We start from the raw sequence: 27,637 nt of genomic DNA, 5'->3' as shown, positions 1-27,637 counted from the left end.
ATGTCAGGTATGGATCTGACAGCCACAACTGGGGGTCAAGTTCATCTCCCCCTTTCCAGAGTTTGGCTATTTGTCCCTGGGTTTAAAAGCAACGTTCTCTTATTATTATTATTATTATTTTAATGAGAAAGAAAAAGGGGGATTATCTTAGTCGGTGTGTTTGCTTGTGTGTTTTAATTCCTAATCTCCATTGTTTACTTACTACTTGGCTTTGTCTCAGAATAGGTTTGTGGCCATCCTGGAATTCAACCTCTGGACAAGGTTCTCCCTGTGGCTGCAACCCTGTGCAACTGAAATCACTCAGAGGACACAGTTGGGGAGCTCCTGAGCCTGGACATTCCTTCCTCCTTAGACATCTCTTCAGTGCAGATATCTCAAGCAAAACTATGGAGCCTCAAAGACAGAGTTTGAAGCCAGCCCTGCTGTTGTCTTTGGAAACATATCACATTTCTGAGGAGTATGGCTTTCTCCTTCCACATCCTCTGGTAAGGATCGTCTTGTCCCTGCCGGTACCGGTGTCTAGGTTGGGTTTACTTAACGTGGTTACTCTGAGGCTCAGCACATACCAAGTCGCCAGCTGGAGGAAGAGGCTGGAAATGTTGTCCAGTGATTCCTGGCAACAGCAGCAGCTGCTGCGGCATGGGACAGCTCAGAGCCAGCGCTTCCCAGCTCTCCTTAAATATATGGTAGTGAACCCCGAGTAATCAGGAGCAAAGGGGCTGCCAGAGAGGAGAGTCTGGATGGGGACACGGTGGGAGTACAATTAGACCCTGTAACAGCAAAATGCTGCGGACAGGCATTCTGCCCACAAGGTGTGACACAGAATAATAGATCCCCCAGTGTGGATCCACTCTGCTGTGGAGACAGGTTCGCCTTACCAGGCACTGGAACAGAGAGACCTCTAAACAGCCAAAGGGCTTAGAGTTCTGTGTTGATGCAAATCAGTTTATCTTACTTGCCAGTGGCAGCAGAGACAATTGGAGACCTTTAGTGTTTTCAGGGCTGGTAAAAGGATTAGACGGTATCAGGAATTTGGGAATTTCCGAGAAGCGGAAGGAACTGGGAGAAAACAAGCAGGCCCAACTTTCAGTCCTACCTCCACACGCTCCTGCTTACCAGCCGGACTGTATCAGCCCTGCTCCCATTAAATGTACTCTGAGCTTGGAAGATGTGTCCAGGCAAAATTTTACTGGCAAAGCTGAGGATGCTCTTGGCATCTTTTAAAAATTGACCGTAAGTAAGGGTGAAGGCCACTCCGTTAAAGGTCTAGGGAGCTGATGTTGCAGCCATTGTAACTGCTAATCTGCACCGAGACCCTGCCTCCATCTAGTTCCTCTCTTACTTATGATTAAAAATATCAGGAACTCCAATACCTTTCAATATGAGACTTTCATTTGCTTGGGTTTGAAACAGGGACTAGCTCTGTAGCCCAGGCTGGTCACTCGCCTCAGCTTCCTTACTGCAGGATCATGGATAAGCTCCCACTCTTGATCTTTTGTGCTGAATGTTAGTGGAGGGGTCTTCATGGAGGGAAGAGCTAAGCCCTCTGCAGAAAGCTGTCATCTGTGACATCAGGTCACAGATATGCAAGTGGCCAGGTGGACGGGTGTTCATTAGGACAGGGGCCTGCACCTTTAGGCCAGTCCTTACAGCCTGAATCAAGCCATGCCTTCCTGTAGCAGCTCTCTCTGGGATGGAGAGTTAGGAAGCAGTCTGTACTTGACAGCTCTCAACGTATGGTTCCTGGCTCCTCCATGCTCCTTGTCACACAGGGCAAACTATAAATTCTCTAAACTAAAGCACCTAACATGACTTCCTGATGCCTCATGAAGCTATTAAAAGTCAGATTTCTTCCTTGATATGGGAATTGGTTTGAGAGTCCTCAGGGGATTTGCTGAGGGTGGGGCTCTGAAGGCTGCTTCCCCCAAAGCTCCTCTGTGCCACCAACCCTCTCATAGTCTCTCTCTCTCTGTATTTGGAAGGTAGGGAGTAGGGGGATCAGCCTGGACTACACAGCTAGATCTTGTGATCTTGTTTCTGTTTCAAAACTGTTTCAAAACAGAAACAAGTCCGAAACCTCAAGCAAAACACCACAAAGCACATGCCATTCTGCCCTGTACATGGCCTCATTCCAGAATATTCCCATCCTCCCAAGTTCACGGGAGAGGAAGGGCAGATGGCAGACAAGTTCTTGTCATCATTAAAGCATGTGTACTGAGTTTGGAGAGATAATACTGCAAAGCAGGGAAGCATCAGGTCAGGCCGTAGCTACAGGGTTTTCTACGCTGCTTTCTTCTTTATAAATATTGGGACCAGATAAGACACAATAGCAGTATCAAGTTTTCTTCTCATTTTTCAGAAAGAATCTATGTTGTGGTTTGGTGGATGGGTACCCCTTAAAAGAAATCCCCAGCCCTGCTTCACACAGAAGAGAAAAATACCCTATTCCAACCATTACTTGTTTATATCCAGTGCTTTCAATATGATTCTTTGTTTCTGTTTTCATTTTTTCTTTCCTTTATGTGAGGGTTTTAAATGTCTTTTCTGGTAAAGGAGGAGGAAGAAACTTCGATTTGAATCAGTCCCCGGTTGCCCCAAAGGCCAAGACAGACTCAATTCAACCTCACTGGACAAACAGTTTTGCAACACATCACTGCTTAGCAAATAACAGTGAGTGTGACTCAGCCCGCTGCTCCAGGGCACAGCCAAGACCAGTTCTTCTCAGGCCAAGGGCCAGTGTTGGGCTGCCCTTCATGCATCTCTTTCAGGTGGTCACTGGGTTCCGTATTATAAATCCTTGCCAGAAAGTCTCACTGAAGAAAACATAGTTGGCTACTGAATCAGAAGGTATGACACTATGCAGATATTTCTATAAATTCAGACTTCTAATTCCCAGAGTCTCTGTGGAAATTCGCTCCTCACATCTGCAAAAAACAAACAAACAAACAAAAAACCCACAAGAATTCTTTGATGAGACATCTGTCCCCTGTGTATGTCAGGGAGGAGAGCAAAACACCTCTTCAGACCAAGAATGTAAGGAAGTCAGTCTGCAGCAAGAGGCAGGGCTGTAGCCAAGCTGAGACCTGCAATGGCAGGCTCTGGGAATTGATTTAGCACCCTTCATAAACACAATGGGACTTCTATTTCAGTCATTTCCTCACGCAGCACTCAGGGCAGGGCAGGCTAGAGCAGTGGTTCCTGAGCTGTGTGCTGAGACCATTAGGAGGCTTTTAACAAACAATCCCTACGTCAGTACCCCACCCTGTTTACTCAGGCTGCAGCGCTGCGTGCCCTCCCAACCAGAGGATAACAAGCCAGCAAAGCCAGCCCTGAAGGTGCCATCGCCAACAAAAGCTCCTAGAAGGCCTTGGAATTAGCTAAGGTGCAAAAATACAGGGAAGTAGATAAGCTGATGACATGACCTGCTCCCTGCTATGGTGAAGGGGAAGGTTTTGTCATAGAGATGAGGGCAAGAACAACTGGAGGCATCCGGAAGAGTCCGTAGCAGAGAGAGAAAGAAGCAGACTGAGTATGGCCATCTGACTGGACATGGCCAGGGCTATCTGGGAGAGAAGAGAGAACAGAAGGAAATAAAGAACAGAGAAAAACAGTGAGAGGAGGAAGAGCAGAGGCAGCAGCAGGCAAGGTGTGTGTGTGTGTGTGTGTGTGTATGTGTGTGTAGAACTTAGCACGAATAGCGTGGTTATAAGAAGAATGAGTAGCTGGGGGAAGGGAGCCCTGAGGTGCAGGGACTTTAGGGTAGGGGAAGAGGCCTGAAGGATTAGGGTACTAGCTAGCATGGACTCTGAAACAGGTATTTGTGATTCTGAAGAAGCCTGGAGTAGCCATGTATCTCTTCTGCCAAGGGGAAGGGGAAAGACTCCTTTAGGGAAGAGGGGAACCCGTGTCACAAGTCCCTGAGGAATGCTGGCTTTTCTCTAATGCCCAGAAAAATCTTCCTGTTGTCTGGGTGGAGCTCATTTCTGGACATATTGACTACCCTTCAGGGTTTGGGGAATTGGATTCCTTTGGTGCCATAATGGTAGACAGAAGGACTACGTGACATTGTCCCTGATGGTGTCTGGGTACATCTGACTAGGCAGAGTGAGGACTTGAAATACAATGTACCCACAGTCGATAACAGGGACAAAGAGGCCAGATTGCACAATGGCTAACTTTGACCAAGGTTGGAAAATGTGTATAAAAATAAAAGTGGATATAATGGCTAAAGTGTAGGCTTTTGTGTTGGTATTAGGAAACGAAAAAATATGGAGGAGAGAAAATGAGGACACTGTCAGTAAGACCTGAATAAAAAAAAGAAAAGAAAAGAAAGAAAGGAAGGAAGGAAGGAAGGAAGAAAAGAAGGAAGGAAGGAAGGAAGAAAAGAAGGAAGGAAGGAAGGAAGACAGGAAGGAAGGAAGGAAGGAAGGAAGGAAGGAAGGAAGGAAGGAAGGAAGAAAGAAAGAAAGAAAGAGTGGTTTCAGGTTTTGGCACCAGATGAATGAAAAAAAAAAGTAAAAAAGAAATAAAAGGGAAAGGGCATGATTGTTCTTTGGTGTGGTCGAGGAGAAAGTTTATTGTAAATAAAAAAGAGCTCTCCTTAGCCAGAGACAGTGACATTAGAAGAGTCCAGAGAGGTTACGATTCTGAGCCAAGTGAGGAGAATGGGGAGGGGAAGGGAGGTGCCAGTGGAGCAGCCAGGAGCCCCCAAAGACAGAACCGGTAACCAAAATGGCCGGATTATATAGGGGAAAGGGCAGCCAGCCTCTGGGCTGGAGAAGTTTGGGGTAGGAGCAGTGTATGTCAGCCTGGAGGACCCTGTAACAAACAGGTAGGGACTGAGGGATGCTGGGAGAACCTGGCAGCCAGGTCCACTTTGATATGTTAAGTAGGCACCTCAGCCTTTTGTTCTGAGTTCAAAACCTACCAAGGTCTAAGCAAGAAGGAACAGTAGAGCCTAAACTGGAAACCAGAGTTTTAAGCGGTGAAGCAACTGAAAATGCTGTCTTCTAGCAAGCCACCCAAACTATAAAGAGTCTTAAGACAATCCAGGGAGCAAGGAGATGGCCATCCGGGGAATTGATGCTAAATTCAGCACTGGAAAGCACACACCTCACACAGGAGGCTCCCAAGATGTACTTATTTCCTAGGACAGCCGTTACATAGGACCCAAACTCCTGTGGGTTAAGATAGCTGAGACTCAAGTCTGAATTCTGGAGATGGGAGGTCTGAAAAGTAAGGTGTCAGGCACTCAGGCCAAAGCCTTCAGCACAAGATCTGTCCAGGGTTCTGGGAGCTTCAACTGCTCCCTGGCTCCTGGCATTCTTCCCTCTGCTCATCTTTACATGGCTTTCAGCTGCTCTGCGGTCCTCCAGGGCTGTTTCTGTTGTTGTTTTCTTAGAAGGATGCTGCTCATTGGCTTGAAGACCCAAGCTAACCCCAGATAATCTCATCTGTAAAGATCCCTCTCTGAATAATACCACATTCTTAGTTCCTAAGAGGACAAATTTGCTTTTTGAAGACTTGGGCAAAGTGTGAGCAGATGGAGCAATCTCAGTAATGCTAACTGGAGGAAAAAAGAATTGTCATTTCCTGAGATTCCCAAACCTGATTTTTTTTTTTTAGGAATGAAAAGGTAAAAGACCATGACAATGACAGGCAAGAGTGAAAATTATCAGTGGTCACTGAGGGAGGACATAAACTCAGTGACTGAGTTCATTGTTACCACGTATGAAGACCTTGTAAAACATAAAAATGAATAATTAAAAATTAAAGATCAAAACTAAATAAGTTAGCCAGATGAAATGGCAAATGTCGGTCTTCCTAGGGACTAGCAGACAGAAACGGGGATATGTCAAGTTCAAGGTTGCCTGTAACATGTTTCAATCTTGAAGCCAGCCTGAGACGTGTAGACAAAAATAAGACTAAATAAAAACTGATCAATCAATAACAAAGATGTTCAGGAAACACAGGGCCACACAGAGAACCTTTGCATTTGTTTCTGTGAGGTTTTGTTTTTATTTCTTTGTTTTTGTTTTGCTTTTCTCCCTTTTTTCTTTCTTTCTTTCTTTCTTTCTTTCTTTCTTTCTTTCTTTCTTCCTTCCTTCCTTCCTTCCTTTCTTCCTTTCTTCCTTCCTTCCTTTCTTTCCTTCTTTCTTTCCTCTCATTCTCCTCCACCTCCTCTTCTTCCTACTCCCCTTCTCCTTCTCCTCTTGGGTTTTCAAGACAGGGTTTCTCTGTGTAGCGTTGGGTATCCTGGAACTCGGTCTGTAGACCAGGCTGGCTTTAAACTCAGATCTGCCTGCCTCTGCCTCCTTAGTGTGGGGATGGTAAGTGTGTGCCATCACTGCCCGGCTACAGGCCGTTTCTTTATACATCACACTGGACACCCTCCCGTACCTGTCTGTGCTCTAGAGTTAGAGACGGTGTGTTAGGTAATGGACCTTACCACTTTGGCCTACAGGCTTTGGGTGGATGTTTTAATTTCCCTTTTCTACTCCTCTATATTTATTTGTCTGCTGTGATTCTTTTGGACAAAATTTTGATCTTTTATAATATCTAAATAGGATACAAACAGTAAAATTTATTTATAACGTTCTTTTATATTTTATTCAAAATAGTTATCTTATTTTGTATTATGCTTTCTCCTATAGTATGTAAAATATTATGATAACAAGATCAAGTGATCCCAGGCCTGGAACCAACCTTTCTTATTTTATTAGTTGAACTCACCGTCACTACAGTAGTCCTAGCCCTCTGGAAACAGCCTTTGGCAAGGGATTTGACCCTGTCTCAGACACCATCATTTTCCTAAACAGCAGTTCCTGGCCCATTTCATGTTTTCCACTCTTGCCTGGCTATGAAATGCTCTGGGTCCAATCGGTAACTCACCAAGTTCCAGTTTGCTTCTGGTTTCCGTGCTAAAACACTAACAAAAAGCAACTTAAGGGGGGGGGATGGGCTTATTTGCCTTGTAAGGTCTTATCTCAGTGCATCGCTGAGTGATGTCAGGTCAGGGACTCCAGCAGGACCTGGACACAGGAACTGAAGCCGAACTTGGAGGAGCGCTGCTCCATGGCTCACTCTCATGGTCAGTTTCCCTTGTAACCTCCCAGGCCCACCTGCCTAGAGGTGCCATGACCCACAGTGGGCTAGACCTCCCCCCCCATCAATCACCCATCCAGACAGTACCCCACAGACTTGTTGGTAGGCCAATCCGACAGAAGCACTGCCTCCCAGAAGGCTCCTTCTGACTTGTGTCAAGTGGGCAAAAACAAACAGGCACCGAAGGCAACCAGTGACAGCTCCATGAGTCTCCCACTGCCCTTGCGAACAGCTAAACAGCTCGCAAGGCTCTCACACTGCTCACGAAGCTTCTCCACAGAATTTAATACTCCTTGCCTCAACCTCTGAGGTTCACCTAGACTGGAACACATTCTTTTTAAGTTTTCAGGTGAGACTCCCTTAGTTGTCACTACAGGGGTAGGCTGACAAACACACACACATTTAATTAGATCACACACATATATAATTAAACGTGTCAAAGATAATATACAGAAGAAAGCAAAAGGAATGGCCTGGGTTCCTTACCTGTCATTCTGGAGTTAGCAGGCTTACTCTAAGATTATGGATATCCAATGGACAGGCATCCCTGTTTTTTCTGGGTGGAACTGATAGCTGATATCATGTTACTTACACAGTTTTGAGCTTCTGTTGAGCAGAAAATATAACACCCACCCACTGCCGCCACCCATGCTGGGCATGGTAGCATAGGTATTTAATCCCAGTGTTCAGGAGACAAAGGCAGGTGGATCTCTTTGATTTTGAGGCCAGCCTGGTCTACACAGTGAGTTCCAAAGCAGTCAGGGCTGCATAGCAAGACATTGTCTCAATAATAATAATAATAATAATAAGAAGAAGAAGAAGAAGAAGAAAGAAAGAAAGAAAGAAAGAAAGAAAGAAAGAAAGAAAGCAAGAAAAGAAATTAAGAAAAGACAACACCATGCTTGTAACCTGGCAAATCTACGTCAGCTTTCTTTCTCAAAAGTTGGCAGCACACTCATGGGCTCTTTGAGTCAAGTCCGCTGCCTTGGTTTTCCAGCACCAATGATATAAGTGAGTTCTTGGCACACATTTGATATTGTAATCAGTGCTTTGTAAAGTTTTTTTTTTTAATTACTTAGAAAGATAAATAAAAATGAACCTGATTGTTTATTTGCATAAAGAAAGGAATGCAAGCCTGTGTGTCACGGCACACATCTCAAATCCCAGCACTCTAGGGACAAAGGCAAGAGGCTGTGTCTCAAAAGAGAGACAGAGAGAGAGAGAGAGAGAGCAAAGATTGTATCACTCCTACTTCTGGGTCTTTTGGTTTTTGGAATGAATGACAAAAACCATTTAAAGCTTTAAAGCTTCCAACTTTCTTTTCTCCGTTTCCTGCTCTTGGCCCCACGTTCCTTCCCTCCTCTGTGTGTGTTTATCCTGGAAAAGCACCGGGAAGTTTCTATGAACTTTGTGTCAGAAGGGCTTTGGCCTGGCCACCGGCGAAATGCATGTGCCACACAGGGAGAGTTAACCTCCTGAGTCTTAGCTTCCGATTCAGTTACTTTTCCTGTGCTGTGATAAGATGTCCTGACAAAAGGAACAAAAGGAAGGGAGAGGCTGTTTTGAGTCACAGTTCTGGGTACAGCAGAAGCCATGGGGACCTGAACTTAAGGTGCCCGGCCATGCTGCACCCACAGCCAAGAAGCAGAGAGAGATGACTGCTAGCTCTTAGCTGTCTTTCTCATTTTCATATGGTCTAGGTACCCAGCCCGTGGGCTGGCGCCACTCTCCACTATCCGAACGTGGATCCTCACCACTCTGCTTAGAGGCTTGTCTCCTGGCGATTCTAGACCCTGTCAAAAGGACAGTCGGTATCAACTGTTACACTGCATTTCAGTGTGGAAATAATGAAAGAAGAGTCTCATAACACAAGCACACATGGATCAAAGACAAGCATTAGTAAGATTAGAAATTAAAAAAAAAAAATGAAAAGGCTTTGGGAGGGGAGGAATTTTCCAAGTATGATTTAAGACTAGAAAAATGGGTGAAATATGGCTTTGTTTGACTATTCCATTAGGAACAGCTATTTAAAATACACATAAAATACATAAGTTGGTATGGCAGTGCACACTTGTAATCACAGTCTGGCAGGCTGAGGCAGGGGGATTCCCATGAAGTTGAGGACACCCTAATTTGGAGACATTTTGGGTTTCAGTCTAGCTTGGACTATGGAATGACACAATGTTTGAAAACAAAACAAAGAAAAATCCAATGACTAAAGCTTATGAAAACTGAACTTGCAGGAATCTTAAAATTTTAAAACTAGAATAGTAACTGGAAGCCACATCTAACATACTAGAAAAAGCACAAACCACCCCGGAATTTTCCAGCTGTCATCACTCGAGATAGGAGGCTAAGAATTGGGGCACTCTTACTGTCTACTTTAAAGAGTTGATGGTTTTTGAATGCCCACTTTGCAATTTTGACCCAAAAGACCATCTCTTTTCCTTCGCTGGGAATCAGGAAGCAAGTATCATGATTGAATAGCAACTGGGTAGCAAAGACTCCTCTTTCTGGCTAAGAATGGGAGACGTGGGAGGCAAACCCACAAGGTAGCTCCATGATCTTTTGTGGTTACAGGCATAGGATCAAAGAGATGAGGGGGAGGGATTGGTTAATAACTAGAAGATACATTTTAACCAGGAGACATACTCAAGTGTTTTCTGAGTCTAAGTGGAGATTTCCCAGAAATTTTGTCAACATGCCTTTTTCAACTCTTTTTAAAATGCACTTATGTATTTTAATATGTGTGAGAAAGAGAAAGACGGGGAGAGGGGGAGAGGGGAAGGGGAGGAGTGGAAGGGAGAGAGAGACAGGGAGAGAGACAGAGACAGAGAGAGAATATGTAGGCGCCACGGTGTGCTTCTGGAGGTCAGTGGACAACTGTCCCGGGAACTGGTTCTCTCCTGCCACCTTGTGGGATCCTGATGACCACAGGTCTTTAGTCCGACTTTCTGGGGTATCTGGCTAGCCTACTTTCCCCAACTTTTATGGCTCTTTCTGGTCATCCCTCATTAACTGTTAACTGTGTTGTTGCTGATGGTGTCACAAAGCATGCATACAGGAGTCACATAATAAAGTAGAGGTGTTTAGCAGTCACTCTGGCACCTAACTGAGGCCCAACTAGTTTTAACCAACTTACCTGGAGAGCAACCTCTGGCCTACAAGCTATCTTGTTATGAAAAGGAAACCAGACCAGAGCTAGGCAGAAATTCTCTAGGTCATCTAGGAAGTACTGATGTCTCTCTCCTGCCCTCTGCACTGAAAGCATTCTTTTTTACTCTTAATGTATGTGCCTTCGGCTTTATTGTTGTTGTGATTATTATTTGGGTTGTTGCTGTTGTTACATATGTTAGGCAAGTGCTCTTCGGTGAGATAACATTTCCCATCATGCCCACCACCACATAGATGTTGTTAGGTTTGTTAGGAGCTAACCAGACCACGTTTTCATGCTGTTGGTTGTACAGGTACTAGTAGGCCCTGTGATGGGAATTTGTAGCTTGCTGGCATGCTTCCAGGGCTAAATCCCAGGGCTAAATGCAGCAGAGTGTTGGCCTCAATACGTCTGGGATGAGGGCCAGGAGGCTGCGGGTTGAACGGTTCCCAAGCGATACAGGTACCGTGGACACTGGCCACACTCTAGGCTTTGTGGTTGTGTTTGTTTGTTGAGATTTACAGGCGTCCACGCGAGAGACACCAGAATGAAGAAGGGCATCGTTCCTCTGGGATCTAATGGAAAAGGATAGACCCCAGCCTGTAAAGTCTCAGTTTTCAGAAATGAACTATCGAAGATTTCTCACAGACACTAGGAAGGTAGAGTTCAGCCAGGCTTGATTTAATTCTGAGTAGGACTCCTTATTCAGGTACCAAAGAAGGAAAGGGGCTGGTGAGAGTTAGTTACAGCTTCTTTTCTGAAGTCCCACCCACTCCAGAGGGGCATCTGTGACTTTACCCGCGTGACACTCTATTTCAAAGTAAACATAAGATATTCTAGTCCAGCATTTCAGTTACTGTGTTCAAATCTGTTCTAAAACTTACAGATCACACTAGCGAGATGAAAGAAGTTGCCAGTTCACAGATATGTCAATATAAATCTATCATCTATCTATCTATCTATCTATCTATCTATCTATCTATCTATCTATCTTTATCTCTATCTTTATCATCTACTTATCTATATCCTATCAATATTATCTATCTATCATGTCTATTTATCTAATCTGTTAATCGATCTGTATAATTTATCTGTCTATATGTTTATCAATCTCTATCTATCATTCATCTATTTATCAATTTTTATCATCCATCTACTTACCTATCATTTATCAACCACCTTCCTTCCTTACTTCCTCCTTCCCTCCCTCCCTCCCTACCTTCTTTCTTTCTCTCTCTCTCTCTCTCTCTCTCTCTCTCTCTCTCTCTCTCTTCTCTCATCCTAAGGATAGGAATCAGGAACCACAGTGCTAGGTAAGTGCTCTGCCCCTGAGCAATAGGCTAGCCTCTGCTTCTTTTTTTACAGTCCTCTTGCTGCCAGTATCAGTTTCAATTCTGCTCTCTTCAGTTCTGCATCTGTAGCTGTTTCCTGAAGAAAATGACTCTATCAATGATTTTTCTCCAGGACACCAGCTGAGAGGCTGGGGTCGGGCGAGGTTGGGATGAGTGCAGCGAGATAGACTCACTCTGCTTCCCAGAAGTCAGGCAGGCTGTGAGACCAATGACTGAGTCAGATGCAGATCTTCCCCAGCAACACTTCCATCTGTCTGAAACTCCAGCCACCCTTTTTGACGAAGTTTGATTCAGGGCTTCCAGTTTGGCCTGAATTACTTCAGAGTCAAAGAAAGAAAAGAGAAGATTAAAGGAAGTTCAAACCTTTCAGAGTGTCTGGCAAGATGTTGGAAACAACGGGGATGCAAATTAACCAGGAGTTTGAGCTCAGAACCACAGGAGGTCCGGATGTTCATGCCCCTCCCCCACCCAACAACAAGGCCCAATGTGTTTGTCTCCTGTTGATCTCTGCTTCTCCCAATTCGGAGTTCCCTGTCTTCTTTCTGTCCCTCCGTGTTGTCACATTTGCACAGAGTGAGGTCCCTTCTCCTCTCCCCAGTCCTTAGCATAGGGCTTATTCCTCTCTCTAGTCTCCCTGCGGGTGCCTCCCCTTCTTCATGACCTTCTGCCCTTGAGCATGCTCTTCTCCTTTCCACTGCGTCTCTTACAGCAACAGACTGTACTGCTCACTGCCCTTGTTCTTAGAAGACATCTGTAAAAGCAGGTTCCCTTTCACCAATGTCACTCCTAAAAGTCCATCCACATATTCCATCACCTCTCCAGCAAAGGAGCATTTGAACCTGGCCTCCAAGATACTGACTCCAACAGCATGGTCTGGTGCTTTGTATCTGATGGTCAAGTACGTTGCTCCTGGAGGTCTGCTTGCTGTCTTTCACGAGCAAACATGCCCTTACCCCAGAATGTTGTTTGTAACGTTGCCTAAGAAATTATTTCTGATTGGCTGATTAAAAGGCCAAATCTGGGCAGGGCAGAGGTGAGGGACATGGCGCTGGTTCATTGGTTTTGGAGAGAGAAAGATCTTGGGAGAGAGAGGTGCAAGACAGGAGGAGAACGGCCAGATTCCAGAGACGATAAAAACTCAAGTTCCTGGGATCTTGGGTGGGAGGAAGATAAATTGATAGTGGGATGATATTTTAGGTATCACGTTCACCTGTGTGCTTAGCTTTGACTGAATCATAGTCGCATTGTGTGGTTATTTGCGAAAAACTATTGATTAATGAATAAATAAGGATTTACTAAATATATGACTGAATATTAATTATTAATATTCATCACCTTCTGACTTCGATTTCTGTAGCAGAGGCATAGAGAAACCAGCACACACTCTCCTGTGTTGCTTTGTGTATAAGGGGTAGCCTTACTTTAACTGTATCTGGATGCCTTTGATCTTCTGATTCTTGTCTTTCATTAAACCCTCTTCAGTTTTGACTGCCATATGGTTTCTCTCTGTGGCTCACTGAACCTCTAGAGCTTTCTTTTTATCTGTGCCGATGGAGTCAGATCCTGTGCCTGCCTTGTAGCTATTCCCCAGTTTGCTAATCTAGACTTTCTTCATGTTTCAGTTTGCATAATCTTCAGAAACACCAACCACACTCGTGGCTTCTCCTTTAGTGACTTTCCATCTGAGCCTCATACTTCTGGGTTAATATCTTTAATTTCTACAGACACATAAACCCAATCCATTGAGAACTGGCTTTTTGCCTACTCTGACTTCTACTTGAATTTCCTATATGTGTTCCAACCCATCAGACGGTCACTCTATTCATCAACAAGATCATGTTTTTCAACCCACTTCTCTGTCTCTGAGGCCACACATTGATTTGGGCAACCTGGTCACCGAGAAGCCATTGGGCTCCATCCATGTGTGGCAAACATTTTCTGAAAAAGACCAAATAAACTTCTTTTAGGTAGCATACAGCTTTTTGCTACAACTGTCCTCTCTATTGCTTGTGTGCTTGTATAAACACACACACACACACACACACACACACACACACACACACACACCAGCTGACACCAACAAATGAAAGTGGACGAGTTTCAGTACAAACTGATTCATAGAAACAGATGTAGCCTAACCAGGTAGTTCAGTCCTGTAATTCCAACTACGCTGGAGGCTGAAGCAGGAAGTCCTCAAGGTCAGTGAACAGCCTGGGTAACTCACAGAGACCCTCTCAAAATTGAAACAAAAATAAAAACAAAAAAAACCCAATACACTTGAAGACTCATATCTACAACCCAATACTTAGGAGGCTGAAGTAGAAGACTGAGAGTTCAGGATCAGCCTGGGCCACATAGCAAAAGTCTCTCAAAAGACTAAGATTAAAAACTAAACATGAAAAAAAAAGAAAAGATAAAAAGTCACTTTTAGACTACAAAACCAGGTCCTATTGCCATGTTTTTGTGGATGGTCCCTTCTCATTCCATAGCAGGTGATAGAATTAACCACTACTCCTCATGAGTCTCAAGCATGCATGTGTGTGTGTGCGCGCACACACACACAACAGTATGAAGTACACACACACAGACATATACACACCACTATGAAGCAAACACACACACACCCCAGTATAAAGCACACATAGCACTATGAATCACATACACACACATCACTATAAAGTACACACACACCAGTATGAAGTATACATACACACACCACTATAAAGTATACAGACACTACTATGAAGCACACACGCATGCACACACACACACACACACACAGGCACACACACAATCGGTTTGAAGCATGCGGTTTACACTGGGACCCACTTATGCCCTCCCTGGCTTTATGATATAAGCACAAGATCTGTATTCCAGTCATCTGTGTGCCCATGTGGCTAGTCTAGCCTAAGGCCAGGCCTGTAGTGAGTTCTGTTTGCACATAGATTCTCCTGAAGAGTGTTCCAAAGCTACTTTCCAGAGAGATCCAAAAGTCTGAGCTGTTTCTGTTTGGAATGCAGGCAGAACTTCCTGACCATTACCAGCCCTGGATGGAAATTGCCAACGAACTTCCTCACTTAATCGAGAGCCACCAGCTCCGGGCCCATGTGTCCAAGGTACATTGTTTTGTTCATTTCTTCTTCCACTCCTCTCCATGTTCTCCTTCCATTTTCATATCCCTTTTCTCCTCAGCTTTCTAGGAATAAGACAGTTGACCTGGCCATGGGAACTGATCATTGCCACAAAAGACGGCAAATCCGTCTTCCTTAGCCCGAACGAACAACACCTGAAACATCATGTCCTCATCATGTGTTTGTGTAAAAAGATTATAGATGAGAACTGAAAATAAATTAAGGGAAAATGAGGAAGACAGGCATGGAAACACTCAGGGGGCTTGTCCCCCAAGCCTCATGGTCACCTCCGAGTGGGTTACCTTTATTGTGTCCTAGACTAGTTGAATCAAAAATCTTTCTGATTTATAAGTTCAGGGTCAGCCCTGGCTGTGGAGAAATAATGGAACCCACAGACATCGGATTAGAATTTGCATGCACGTCAGTAAATGAAGCACGTCTGTGACAGAGTACGCAATTTCCCTCAAAGAGAAATAAGAAGAGTATGACTTCTTGGTCTTGGAAAAACTGGAACTACCCCACAGAATGTATAAGAAAAAAAAACATACTTTGATTCAGGGATTTCATAGTAAGTCCAAAACTGAGAGAGTTCACCTCAGAATCTCACTTCCTTCTCTGAGAAAGGGAGGAAGTCCTCATCTCATTGTTGTGAGCATTAATGGCTTCTTGAAGGACCCTTTCATAGTTCCTGCTGTATAACGACATCCATTATCTGTATATCATTTCCCTTTTCAACTCTGTCACAAGCAAGCCGCAAGATTTCAGAGGTACAGGAAAGGCACTCCACCCTTCGGTACCTTCTTTGCTGGTCTTTAATGTCTAATGAAAATTGATTTAAAAATACTTGATGAATGGCCCTTACAGGATAGTCAGAAATCAGGACAGGTAGCTGGCCTCAGGGACACCCCAGATAAATGAACTCCACCCAAAACAAGGGGCTGAAACTGACCTGTGTAAGAAAGTATAACTAAAACTCATGCAAAGCCTCACAAAGATGTTTGTACGCACTGTTGACATACTACACTAACAAAAACATCAAAAGAAAAAATAACATGGGGAACGATAGAAGAAAAGAACTAATGTTGACCTATGGCCTACACGTGTGTGTGTGTGTGTGTGAACACACACACACACACACACACCACACATATGACCACACATGTACACACACACATGCATGCACACATACACATACAAAACCTCCAGTGGGCATCAGTGAACATATTACCCTGAATCAGGCTGTGAGTTCTAAGGACATACACACTGTCCCCCAGAACTCACAAGGCATTTCCCCCTCAAGGGGAAAGCCTCAGGCTTCTCTCTCTAGCCGATGTCTAGAACCCACAAAAATGTTAGCTGCGCACCAGTGGGGAAGGTGAAGGGTCTGTTGGTAGAGGCTCTCCCATTGTGATGACACCCACAAACCCATGCTCCTGTTCTCATCCACCGTCCTTTACACCGGTCAATGAGGTCTGAGCCAGGATGCGGTGGGAGCAGCAGGTAGGACAGTCCCGTGTGACAAGCAAACGAACAGGACATGTGCTCTGCTTCAGCTTGTCCACTTGTGTCAACTGATCTTGTAGAAACACTCATTCAAAAAAGTGAAGATCAACACGCCAGGCTGTTTGTTGTAGCCATTTTTTTTTTTGGACAATTAAATGTTTTATTGAAACAATAAAATTAATAGGGGCCTCATGGAACTAAAAAAGAGGGTTTTCTAATTATCATTTATTACACTGTATTCAATTTGTATCCCGGCTGTGGCCCCCTCCCTCATCTCCTCCCAATTCCTCCCTACTCCCCCCTTCTCTTCCTATGCCCCTCCCCTAGTCCACTGATAGGGGAGGTCCTCCTCCCCTTCCATCTGACCCTAGTCTATCAGGTCTCATCAGGACTGGTTGCATTGTCTTCCTCTGTGGCCTGGCAAGGCTGCACCCCTCAGAGGGGAGGTGATCAGAGAGCATGCCACTGAGTTCCTGCCATAGAAAGTCCTTGATCCCCCTATCAGGGACCCCACTTGGATACTTAGTCCATTATGGGCTAAATCTGAGCCAGGGTTTTAGGTCCTCTCCATGCATTGTCCTTGGGGTATCATTCTCTTCAGGGCCCCCACGGCTCAGTTTTTATGGCTCTGTTGGTCTCCTTTTTTGAGTTCCTGTCCCCTCCAAGTCTTTGCATTTCCCCCTTCTTTCATAAGAATCCCTGCACTTTGCCCAAAGTTTGGCTATGGGTCTCAGCTTCTGTTTTGATACCTCGATCAGTAGAGTCTTTCAGAGGCTGTCTGTGGCAGGCTCCTGCCCTGTTCAGAAAATTAGGAATAGTGCTACCTCAAGATCCAGTTAAACGATTTCTAGGCATATATCCAAAAGATGCTCAACTATACAACAAGGACATTTGCTCAACCATGTTCATAGCAGCTTTATTTGTAATGGCAAGAAGCTGGAAACAACCTAGATGGCCCTCAACGGAGGAATGGATACAGAAATTGTGGTACATTTATATAATGGAATACTACCCAGCTATTAAAAACAAAAAAATCATGAAATTTGCAGGCAAATGGTGGGAACTAAAAATGATCATCTTGAGTGAGGTAACACAGGAACAGAAAAACACACATGGTATATATTCACTAATAAATGGTTATTAGCCATATACTATAGGATAAACATACTAAAATCTATACTCCCAAAGAAGCTCAACAACAAGGAAGACCCTATGGAAGATGCTCAGTGTTGTAACCATTTTAACAGCAATAGCAAATAATAGATAACAGAAGATGAAAAGACAAAAGGATAAACCCCAAGTCGCCGTTAGTAAACATATCTGTTAAACTGAGAGAGCCTTAATGTGTAGCCGGGCCTGGCTTTGAGTCTGAGGTCTTCCTGTCTCAGCCCCAGAGTGCTGGAATCACAGGTACATCATCACAGAGACTCCCATTCCATCCTACACGAAGACAATGGTCTTGCTTTGTATGTATTCATCTTTGTATCGAAGTACAGGCTTTCGTAAGTTCCAGAAATGATATACAAAAGTACCTGATGTGTGTCAGAAATACTCAGCTCCTTCGTGGTGAAGTCAGCAGGATGCCCCAGCTAATTCGGGGAACTTTTGAATATATACTGAGAATATTGAGATTAAATTTGCCACGTTAAAGATGCAATCAAATAATGTCCTTAGGAGTGCAGGGCGCTCACAAGCATCAGTGTTCTATTTCCACTCAGTATAAATAATTTGCAGCCCCACAATATAATTTACACAGGACCTCAGACATCGGGCCACACACTCCATAGCTAATATCAGTTCTACCCCAGGTGTGATATGGGTACCAAAGAGACCGTTCTCCGATTGTAAAGTATGTGCACACATTTGGTATGCACAGATAGGTACGTACCCGGCATTTCGTAGCCAACTTCAATTACTTTGTAAGTTTAAAAAGGCGCTTTTTAGAGAGACCCATTGTTTTCTGCAGGGAGCCCAGTTGGACGCTTAGAGTTATTAATGAGGAAGGTAGGTGGGAGCTTTTCTTAAACATGAGGTTTGCAGCAGTAAGCCAACATGGAGCTAAAGAAGCACCCTTTCTTTAAGTGCTTCTCTGCCATTCGGTATTCCTCTACAGAGAATTCTCTGTTTAGCTCTGTACCCCATTTTTTAAGTGGATTACTTGGTTTGCTGCTTTTCAGCTTCTTTAGTTCTTTATATATACTGGATATGAGTCCTCTGTCAGATAAAGGGTTGGTGAAGATTCTTTCCCAATCTGTAGGTGGTTGCTTTGTTTTGATGACGGTGTCCTTTGCTTTGCAGAAGCTTTTCAGTTTCATGAGGTCCCATTTATTGACTGTTGCTCTTAGAACCTGTGCTGTTGGTGTTCTGTTCAGGAAGTTTTCCCCTGTACCAATGAGTTCTAGGGTATTTCCCACTTTTTTTTCAAGCCGATTTAATGTGTCTGGTTTTATGTTGAGGTCTTTGATCCACTTGGACTTCAGTTTTGTGCAGGGTGACAAGTATGGATCTATTTTCATTTTTCTACATGTAGACATCCAGTTAGACCAGCACCATTTGTTGAAGATGCTATCTTTTTTCCATTGTATGGTTTTGGCGTCTTTGTCAAAGATCAGGTGTCCATAAGTGTGTGGGTTTATTTCTGGGTCCTCTTTTCGGTTCCATTGATCCACCATTCTGTTTCTATGCCAGTACCATGCAGTTTTAAAAACTGTTGCTCTATAGTACAACTTAAGATCAGGGATGGAGATACCTCCGGAAGATCTTTTATTGTAGAGGATTGTTTTAGCAATTCTGGGTTTCTTGTTATTCCAGATGAAGTTGAGAATTTTTCTTTCCAGGTCTGTAAAGAATTGTATTGGTAATTTGATGGGCATTGCATTGAATCTGTAGATTGCTTTTGGTAAGATGGCCATTTTTACTATGTTAATCTTGCCAAGCCATGAGCATGGGAGATCTTTCCATCTTCTCATATCTTCTTCTAATTCTTTCTTCAGAGATTTGAAATTTTTTTCATACAAGTCTTTGACTTCCTTGGTTAGAGTTACTCCGAGGTACCTTATGTCATTTGTGGCTATTGTGAAGGGTGTTGTTTCCCTAATTTCTTTCTCAGCCCTTTTGTGAAATGCTCAACCTCACTAGCCATTAGGGAAATGCAAATCAAAACAACCCTGAGATTTCACCTTACACCCATGAGAATGGCCAAGATCAAAAACTCAAGTGACAACACATGCTGGAGAGGTTGTGGAGAAAGGGGAACCCTTCTCCACTGCTGGTGGGAATGTAAACTTGTACAACCACTCTGGAAATCAATCTGGCGCTTTCTCAGACAACTAGGAATAGCGCTTCCTCAAGTTCCATCCATACCACTACTGGGCATATATCCAAAAGAGGCTCAAGTACACAAAAAGGACATTTGCTCAACCATGTTTGTAGCAGCTTTATTTGTAATAGCCAGAAGCTGGAAACAACCCAGATGCCCCTCAACTGAAGAATGGATGCAGAAATTGTGGTACATCTACACAATGGAATATTACTCAGCAATGAAAAATAAGGAAATCATGAAATTCGCAGGTAAATGGTAGGATCTGGAAAGGATCATCCTGAGTGAGTTGTCCCAGAAGCAAAAAGACACACATGGTATATACTCACTCATATAGACATACAACATAGGACAAACCCACTAAAACCTGTGCATCTAAAGAAACTAAGCAAGAGAGAGGACCCTAACTAAAATGTCCAATCCCCATCCGGAAAGGCAAAGAGGATGGACATCAGAAGAAGAAGAAAACAGGAAACAACCTAGGAACCTACCACAGAGGGCCTCTGAAAGCCTCTGCCCTTCAGACTATCAAAGCAGATGCTGAGCCTGATGGGCAACTGTTGGGCAGAGTGAATGGAATTTTAGGTAAGAACTGGGAAATAGTAAGAGCTGGAGAGGACAGGGTCTCCACAAGGAGAGCAACAGAACAAGAAAATTTGAACACAGGGAACTTCCCAGAGACTCATACTCCAACCAAGGACTATTCATGGAGATAACCCAGAACCCCTGCACAGATGTAGCCCAGGGCAGTTCAGTTGGGTTACATAGTAATGGGAAGAGGGACTGCCTCTGACATAATCTGATTGGTCTGCTCTTTGATCACCTCCCTCTGGGGGGGAGCAGCCTCACCAGGCCATAGTAGAGGACAATGCAGCCACTTTTGATGTGAACTGACAAACTAAGATCAGAAAGGAGAGGAGAACCTCCCCTATCAGTGGACTTGGGGAGTGGCATGCAAGCAGAGGGAGGAGGGAGGGTGGGATTGGGAGGGGAGGAGGGAGGGGCTTATGGGGGGATGCAGAATGAATAAAGTATAATTGATGAAAAATTAAAAAAAAATTCAAAAAAAAAAAAAAAAGAAGCACCCTTTCCATCAAGCAAACGACAGGGAAAGAAGCAATGAAAATAAACCGTGTGTACATTGGGAGGGGGGAGCAAAGGCTGGTACAATGGGTCTCAACCTGTGGGTCACAACCCCTTTGAGGCCATGTATCAGATCTCCTGCATATTAAATAGTTACATTACGCTTCATAACAGTAGCAAAATTACAGTTATGAAGTAGCAACAAAAAGCACTTTATGGTTGAGGGTCACCACAACATGAGGAACTATATTAAAGGGTTCCGTCATTGGGAAGGTTGAGAACCAACTGTTCTAGTCTCACACACACACACACACACACACACACACACACACGAAAATGTCACAACGAAACCCATCTCTTTGTGTTCTAAGCAAAGCTGGAACGAGCAGAGTTGAGCCGGAAAAGGGAAATGAACTATGGAAATATCGGTTGGTGTGGCCACTCCTTTCAGCCTGGGAAGATACAGGGTGTGTGGCGTTCTCCCTGACCATCTGTGGCTGATTGTATAGACAAAATGACTAACTGCAATCAGACCCTACAGCTGCTCTTTGAATCGTATGTAGGCTTAGAAGGTGAGGCCAGCAATCCTGAAACATGGGGACTTTCCAGGAAACGTTTTCCCCGGGACCTCCTTACCTTCCACCGACGCTGTCCTCTGCGTGGTCGCCTTCAACACCGAGGTGTGCCGAGGACAAAGCCAGAAGACACAGAATAGCTTTTTGAAGACTTTGAAACACTTTTACAGTGATTACATGTTAAAATATCTTTTAAACATTGACTCAACAGAGTACATTATTAGAACTAATTTTACTTCTTTTTTGCATAAAAAAAAAACAAAAAAAAAAACACAAAACCTGTGGCTGCTGGAAACTTTCAAACAAAACCCGTGAGTCGTGCATGATCCTAGTGAGCAGGGCTGTGGTCAAGCCGCAGAACCGCCTCATTCTTTCCTGTTTCTGTGACCCTAGCAAATGCCTCTGAGATAGTTTTGTTCCGTGGGGATTTTGCCTTGCAGCAAGAACCAGGGAACAACTGTTGTCATCTTCTGCCCCCTAGCGGCGGGAGGAGGAAGGTGCCACCCACCCTGGGAAGCCAATTGGTCCTAGCATCTGCAAGTGGCACCTGCCCCCTGTGGCTCCTGCGAGCACGGAGCGGGGAGCGGGGAGAGCCAAAGGGGTCAGCCACGAGCCGGAGGAGGCCAGGCAGGACAGGAAAGCTGGTGTGGTCGGGCTGTATACTAGAAGCAGCTTTGCAGGGTGGCCTTTCCGTGTCACCGTGAGCTGTGGTTTCCCAAGGGGACCAGGAGGGGGTGGAGCTGGGTGGAAAGCCCCGCCACCTCGTCCCGCTGGCTTGTGAGTGTGTGACAAGGATCCGAGCAAACCTCGTAGGCAGCTGAGCCACGGTATTGTAGGGACTTTACATTTGTAACTCTGCCGGGTCTCTCTGTGTTCAAAAGTGTAACACAGTTAAAGAGGTCACAAAGCTGAGGGTTTTCCAGGTACTACAGGCCCATACATGCTGCTGCTGCTGGGGGGGGGGGGGGGGGGGAGGGCGCGAGGGAGACACTTGCCTAAGCCTTGGTGCTTACTCTGCGACTCTCAAAGCAACAGATTGAGACCGGGGCCTGGCACAAACTGGGTACAACCTGGGCTCTGGACCTCACGAAGCGGCACTTCCCACATTGCATCTCTAAGAGCTAGATTACGCGGGTGGGCAGGAGGCCGTTTAAATGTTGAAAGGCAACAGTGCTCTAATAACCGCGGGACCCTCAGGTCACGGGTCTGGGTTCCCACCCTTGAGTGTTTCGGCTGCTAATCTTAAGGTCTCTTGAACAGATGCCTCTCCTGGACTGCAGGTTCCTCAAGGGTTATCGCCAGCAGCGCCTGGCACACCTGGTGCTGGCCGCCATCACCATGGGATTCGTCTGGCAGGAAGGAGAGACCCAACCCCAAAAGGTGAGGGGCAAGGAGGAACCTATCAGGTGATGCTGGAATCACGCCACCAGCCCCAGGTTTCATTTCCGTCTCTAAAGAAATCAGCAGAAGGCAAGGAAGGCAGGGGGGGGGGGGGTGGGTACTTAGAACTTTCTTTTTCTTTCTTTCTTTCTTTCTTTCTTTCTTTCTTTCTTTCTCTCTCTCTCTTTCTTCTTTCTTCCTTCCTTCCTTCCTTCCTTCCTTCCTTCCTTCCTTCCTTCCTTCTTTCTTTCTTTCTTTCTTTCTTTTTTTTTTTTTTTTTTTTTTTTTTTTGCTACCAAGCTGATTTTCTTTTAGACCAATGGTCATTTTCTAACGCTCTTGGCACCTCCATTCCAATAATATGTAAACAGCTTCCTTCCATCCTGAGGACTCATAAAACACTCTGAAGAATGTTACATTTCTAAGTACATTGGTTATCTTGATTTTCATAATCACTCTCTTGTACAGACATAGGGGGAAGCTGTCCCAAGCTCGGGGTCAACTCCTTTGTCCAGAGCAGCCCGGGGACAGTGGGGAAGCCCGTTTCTGAGTCCACTAAAGTAGTTGTCTTGCCCCAGTGACACATAGAGACTTGGGCACTCCTTTGTTTACTTAATACTGCTGTGTTCTGCTCAGCTTGCTGCTGGTTTTATCCATCCTTTATCTAACTCTCTCCATGACGTTTTAGTTTCAGTCTGTACTTTATGGCCTTCTTCTCTAGCCATGGAAGAAACTAATGTTCCTTTTTATTTTCTCCCTCCTCCTTTTTTATCTTTTAATTTTTAATTTTATTTAATTCTTTTTTTTTTTTTTTTGAGTCAAGGTCTTACAAAGTATCCCAAACCAGATGAGGACTTGCACTCTAGTCCAAGTCCTTCTCAAATTCAAGATCCTCTCCCGTCAGCCTTCCAAGTGCTGGAGTTACAGGCACGTGCCACCCTGCCTGGTTATAGCGTCCACTGTTGTGTTGTGGCTGCTGCTAGGGCTGGGATGGAATCCAGGGCCAGCATGTGCTGGGTTAATACCACTCAACAGGAGCTCCAGCCATTTCCTCTTCTTTCCCCCTGAGTTTCTCTTTCCCAGAAATCAAGGTGATGCTCTTGTCCCAGAATGCGTGAGAAGCCTGGACCATGCTCACCCTGGCTCATCCCACCCATTGCTCCACGTGGAAATACTTGAGCTGGAGAGGAAGGGCAGGGCAGCGCTCTTCCTCCTTCTCATTCTAACAGATGATACTAAGTTGAATCTCATCTTAAGAACTCAAGTGTCTAATGTTCCACGTTGAAAAGTTTAAACTCTAGGCCAGTGGCGGAACATCCTAATGAGCTCCCCTGTCATAGGTCCCCTAAACCATTCTTCTGAGTTATCCTTCCTCCAAAGCCCTGATTTCTGTAGAAGCTTGGCGGCATTCCATGCTGTGTAAACTCGGTTATTGTTCTCTACCTAAAATGCACTTCTTTCCTAAGTCTGAGCAAAAAGGAATGGCAGCTGCAAGCCTTCTTAAAGTGTCTTCAGTCCTGGGCTGGGAAGACGCTCAGTGGGTTCATTTGGTACCAAGCCTGATGCTGAAGTCAAGGTCCCCAGGACCTTGAAAGCTGGTGTAGGTGGCAGCGAACAAGAGAGGCTTTGATTCAACCAAGGTGGAAGGTGAGGAGCAGCGCTTGAAATGGTCCAGTGGCTTCTACACGTGTGTGTGTGTGAATGTGCCTACATTCTCTTCCCTCTGTCTCTCCGCCTCGTTGTCTCTTCCTGCCTGCCTCTCTCTCACTCAACACACACACACACATACACACATAGACACACATGAGAGAGAGAGAGAGAGAGAGATACAGAGAGAGTTCTATTTTAGAAGGAAAATAATTAGGGGTGGGAAGCATAAGAATGATATTTTTTTAAGCCTCTGCCAATTTAGCCTTTTCCTTGGCTGGGGACCCCACGGCCCTGAGCAGCTTTTCTGGACCATGGACAGATACAGATCTGCGCTTGAGGGGCTTTCCAAAAGTAAGCTGACGAAGGGGTAGGGATACGGACAGGGGTTTGTGACTTGAAGGGTCCTTCGTGAGTAAGCGAGCAGGTTGTATTTCAGTGGTGTTCTGAATGGGTGTTGGAAGGCTGATGTCATTCATATCCCAGGTTGGAACCCCAGAAGAGAATGTTAGAGTTGGAATAGGCAAAAGAGAGTAATCGGGGTCTGTCACTGAGTGACTCCCCTGAAATTATGGGGCTTGACTCATGAAGTGACACAGGGGTCAATTCAACACACCAAGACTTTCTGTCCTCTCTACTCTTTCTAGGGTGTTCTGTTCTCTCAGTCTCTCTCTCTCTCTCTCTCTCTCTCTCTCTCACATACACACACAGTTCTGTTTTTATCTATGTATACTATACTTATATGTGTGTGTGATTTATAACCTATCATCTATCTAGAAAGCAGTTTACACTGCTAGGTCTTCATCTTCAATTTACAGTCAACATTTTGGTGAGACTTTTTTTTTGTTTGTTTGTTTGTTTCCAGGGGTTCTGCGTATCACGTGTGCACGCCTTCCATCTCTGACTGTTGTATCTCTTGCAATGCACTCTCGTACCCAGCATTCCCAGTGGGTCACTCCCAGGAAGTGTGTGTAGAACATAGGTGTGGGCTGCTCAGGGACTTCACGAATGGTCCAGATCACTAACCACAGGCAGTCACGGTGATTTCCTCTGCCAGTAGAACATACTAATCCTCTGGATTCCCGTCCTAAAGGTGCTGCCAAGAACTCTTGCCATTCCGTTTGTTGAGGTCTCCAGGAATTTGGGGCTCCCTCCTATCCTGGTCCACTCTGATCTGGTACTGACAAACTGGACCAAGAGGAACCCTGAAGGGTAAGGAGGGAAAGGTTTCTTCAGATATCAACAGACTGAGGTTGAGGATAGACTCAGGACTTCAGCCACCCCTATGAAAAAGGGTTCAGGATCTTAGGGCTATTTTATCCGGATCTGTGTGTTCACTTCCATCATTTTTTTATGGTTTCTATGAAAGAGTGAATACACACGTTTAAACTTCAGACATTTCTTCTTTGTTGGCTCTAAGCACATTGGCCTCAAATGATTTCTCTTGATGCTTCCTCTTCACACCTGGATTTCTCAATCAGAACTTCAGCTTCCTGCATATAACCATGCTATGCTGTTTTTCCCATCATGTGACCTCCCTTCTGCCCTCCATTCAAATCAAGTCAGGACTGGGCGTCAAGGGGTGATCAATCTGATGACGAACAAATAATCCCAGGTGTGTGGGATTCTGATTTATGCCGTCCATTCCACCTAGCTTACACCATTTCACAGTTGACCTGGGCATAGAAGCATTTGTCTATTGACTTTTTTTTTTAAACAAACAACAACTCCATGGAGGCTTCATTTTCACAGTCAAACTTGTTTCAGGTGGCAGATGCAAGGCAGCATTTACTTTTGTGATAAATCAAAACATCAAGAGAGGAGTTGAGGCCGGATAGAAAGAGGCCTTCCTTGGTGTAATGGTTGTAGGTAGCCATGCATTATGGAAGGAGATGGTTGAAATCTCCTGTGGAAGCTTACAGGAACCTAACATGCCTACCCTTCCTTGTGAGAACTGAAAAGGGCTCCCCTCTATCTAAGGACTGCTGAGCCCTAGAACTCTATGCTTTCTGTGGTGATGATGATGATGGTGTATGATGACGTCATATGATGTTGGTGTCATATGATGACATCATGTGGTGATGTCATATGATATATGTCTGTGTGTGACTGAGGACTGAATGAGCCAGTGTGTGTGAGGCGGGTGCTCCACTCCCGCCTTCTATCCCACAGTCCTCTCTTCGCTTTATATTTAGATACAGTTTTTCACCACAGTGCCAAAGCTGGCATGTAATTTGCACTGTGGTATAAGCTGTCCTTGACTTGATCCTTCTACCCCAGCCTCTTGACTAGCTGGAACTAAGGGCATACTCCACCAGGCATGCATGGAAAGCTCGTGACTCTAGCTTAGGACTGGGATGGGTGAGATCATAAATATAAGTGCCTGGATTACTGTGGTGACTGCACAGCTGGGCTTATGACTCAAGGGAAAAGGAGAAAGGTCTGGAGGGAGAATGTGTCTGCTCTGGGGAGAGAGAGTGGAAAACAGCCACAGGAAGTGAGGTGCAGGGCCCAGAGATGCAGTTGCAGGCCTGGGGGTCCCCAGCCGTTCTTCTGGGTGATCATCTCCCTGAGTCTTCTAAAATGTCTACACAGAGCTTACTAGTGCCATAAGGAAATGAAAGAAATAGCAGCAAAGCGCCCCCAAAGCGGTTCAGCATCGAGACACAAACAGTAGTTCGATGTTGAGAGAAACAAAGTGTCTTTAGAATTCCAAGAGAGTGGCAGGGAGAGCATGGCGAGGGGGCAGATGCTGATCCAAGGCAAATCTTAACAGGTGGGTAGGACTGAGTAACTGAAGAGACACCTGCAGTGATTGACAGCTGAGGAGCATCAAGAGTGAACTCGTGCCTGGCACTGGCGCTGGGAATTTGGTTTATGCTGCCACCCAGTGGCTCACTGTCCATGACATGCTGGGTGTGTGCTGATACGTGGGCATTACAGATGAGTGCCTTAGCCTGGGTGCCTCAGACCCAAGAATTATATCTGGTTTTCAACTGAGTTGTTTTCTTCTTCTTTTTTCTCTTTGTCATTGCCAACAACTGAAATGTGACCAGACCATTGGAGATCAGGTAAGATGTCCCTTTAGAACCACGGTTACCTTATCTTAAAGACTTATGAGAAAAACAAGGGGGGATGCATGCCAAGATCGATGGACACCACAGTAGCAGCTGTCTGAGAGCTCATGAACATGCAGGGAGACGTGACAAAGAGCCCGAGGTCCAAGTGGTAGCTCTGATGGAGGCTACCTTGTAGGGGTGCCGGGATTCACTTTTCTTAAACACATGTCCCTGTGGGACAACAATAAAAAGCGCAGTGTAAGAAAACAGCTGTGACTGGGAAACCTGACAGAGACATTTCATCTCTGTGTACCATCTGCAAAAGGTCAG

The 27,637-nt window shown here is 44.9% G+C and overlaps 1 protein-coding gene across 15 annotated transcripts in view; it reads left to right on the top strand.

Moving 5' to 3' along the window:
* The first annotated feature begins 239 nt into the window (after nucleotides 1-239).
* Nucleotides 240-27,637, top strand: part of Ido2 (indoleamine 2,3-dioxygenase 2) — an 88,535-nt gene continuing 61,137 nt past the window's right edge. For 5 of the 15 annotated variants that reach the window (XR_009591316.1, XR_009591315.1, XR_009591314.1 and 2 more), the window contains exons 1-5: nucleotides 244-485; nucleotides 14,631-14,726; nucleotides 22,482-22,601; nucleotides 25,342-25,460; nucleotides 27,305-27,319. Coding sequence is in view for 9 of the 15 variants with exons in the window: in XM_060381502.1 (XP_060237485.1) it covers nucleotides 387-485; nucleotides 14,631-14,726; nucleotides 22,482-22,601; nucleotides 25,342-25,460; nucleotides 27,305-27,319 (449 nt within the window). In the remaining 6 variants the exon portion in view is untranslated. Of the gene's footprint in view, nucleotides 486-14,630; nucleotides 14,727-22,481; nucleotides 22,602-25,341; nucleotides 25,461-27,304; nucleotides 27,320-27,637 lie in introns of all 15 variants that reach the window. The other 10 variants (XM_060381498.1, XM_060381499.1, XM_060381496.1 and 7 more) reach the window with 4 other exon arrangements.

The sequence above is a fragment of the Meriones unguiculatus genome, chromosome 4, assembly GCF_030254825.1.
Source record: "Meriones unguiculatus strain TT.TT164.6M chromosome 4, Bangor_MerUng_6.1, whole genome shotgun sequence".
In the NCBI taxonomy this organism is placed as follows: Eukaryota; Metazoa; Chordata; class Mammalia; order Rodentia; family Muridae; genus Meriones; species Meriones unguiculatus.
This window is presented reverse-complemented; position numbering and strand designations above follow the sequence as displayed.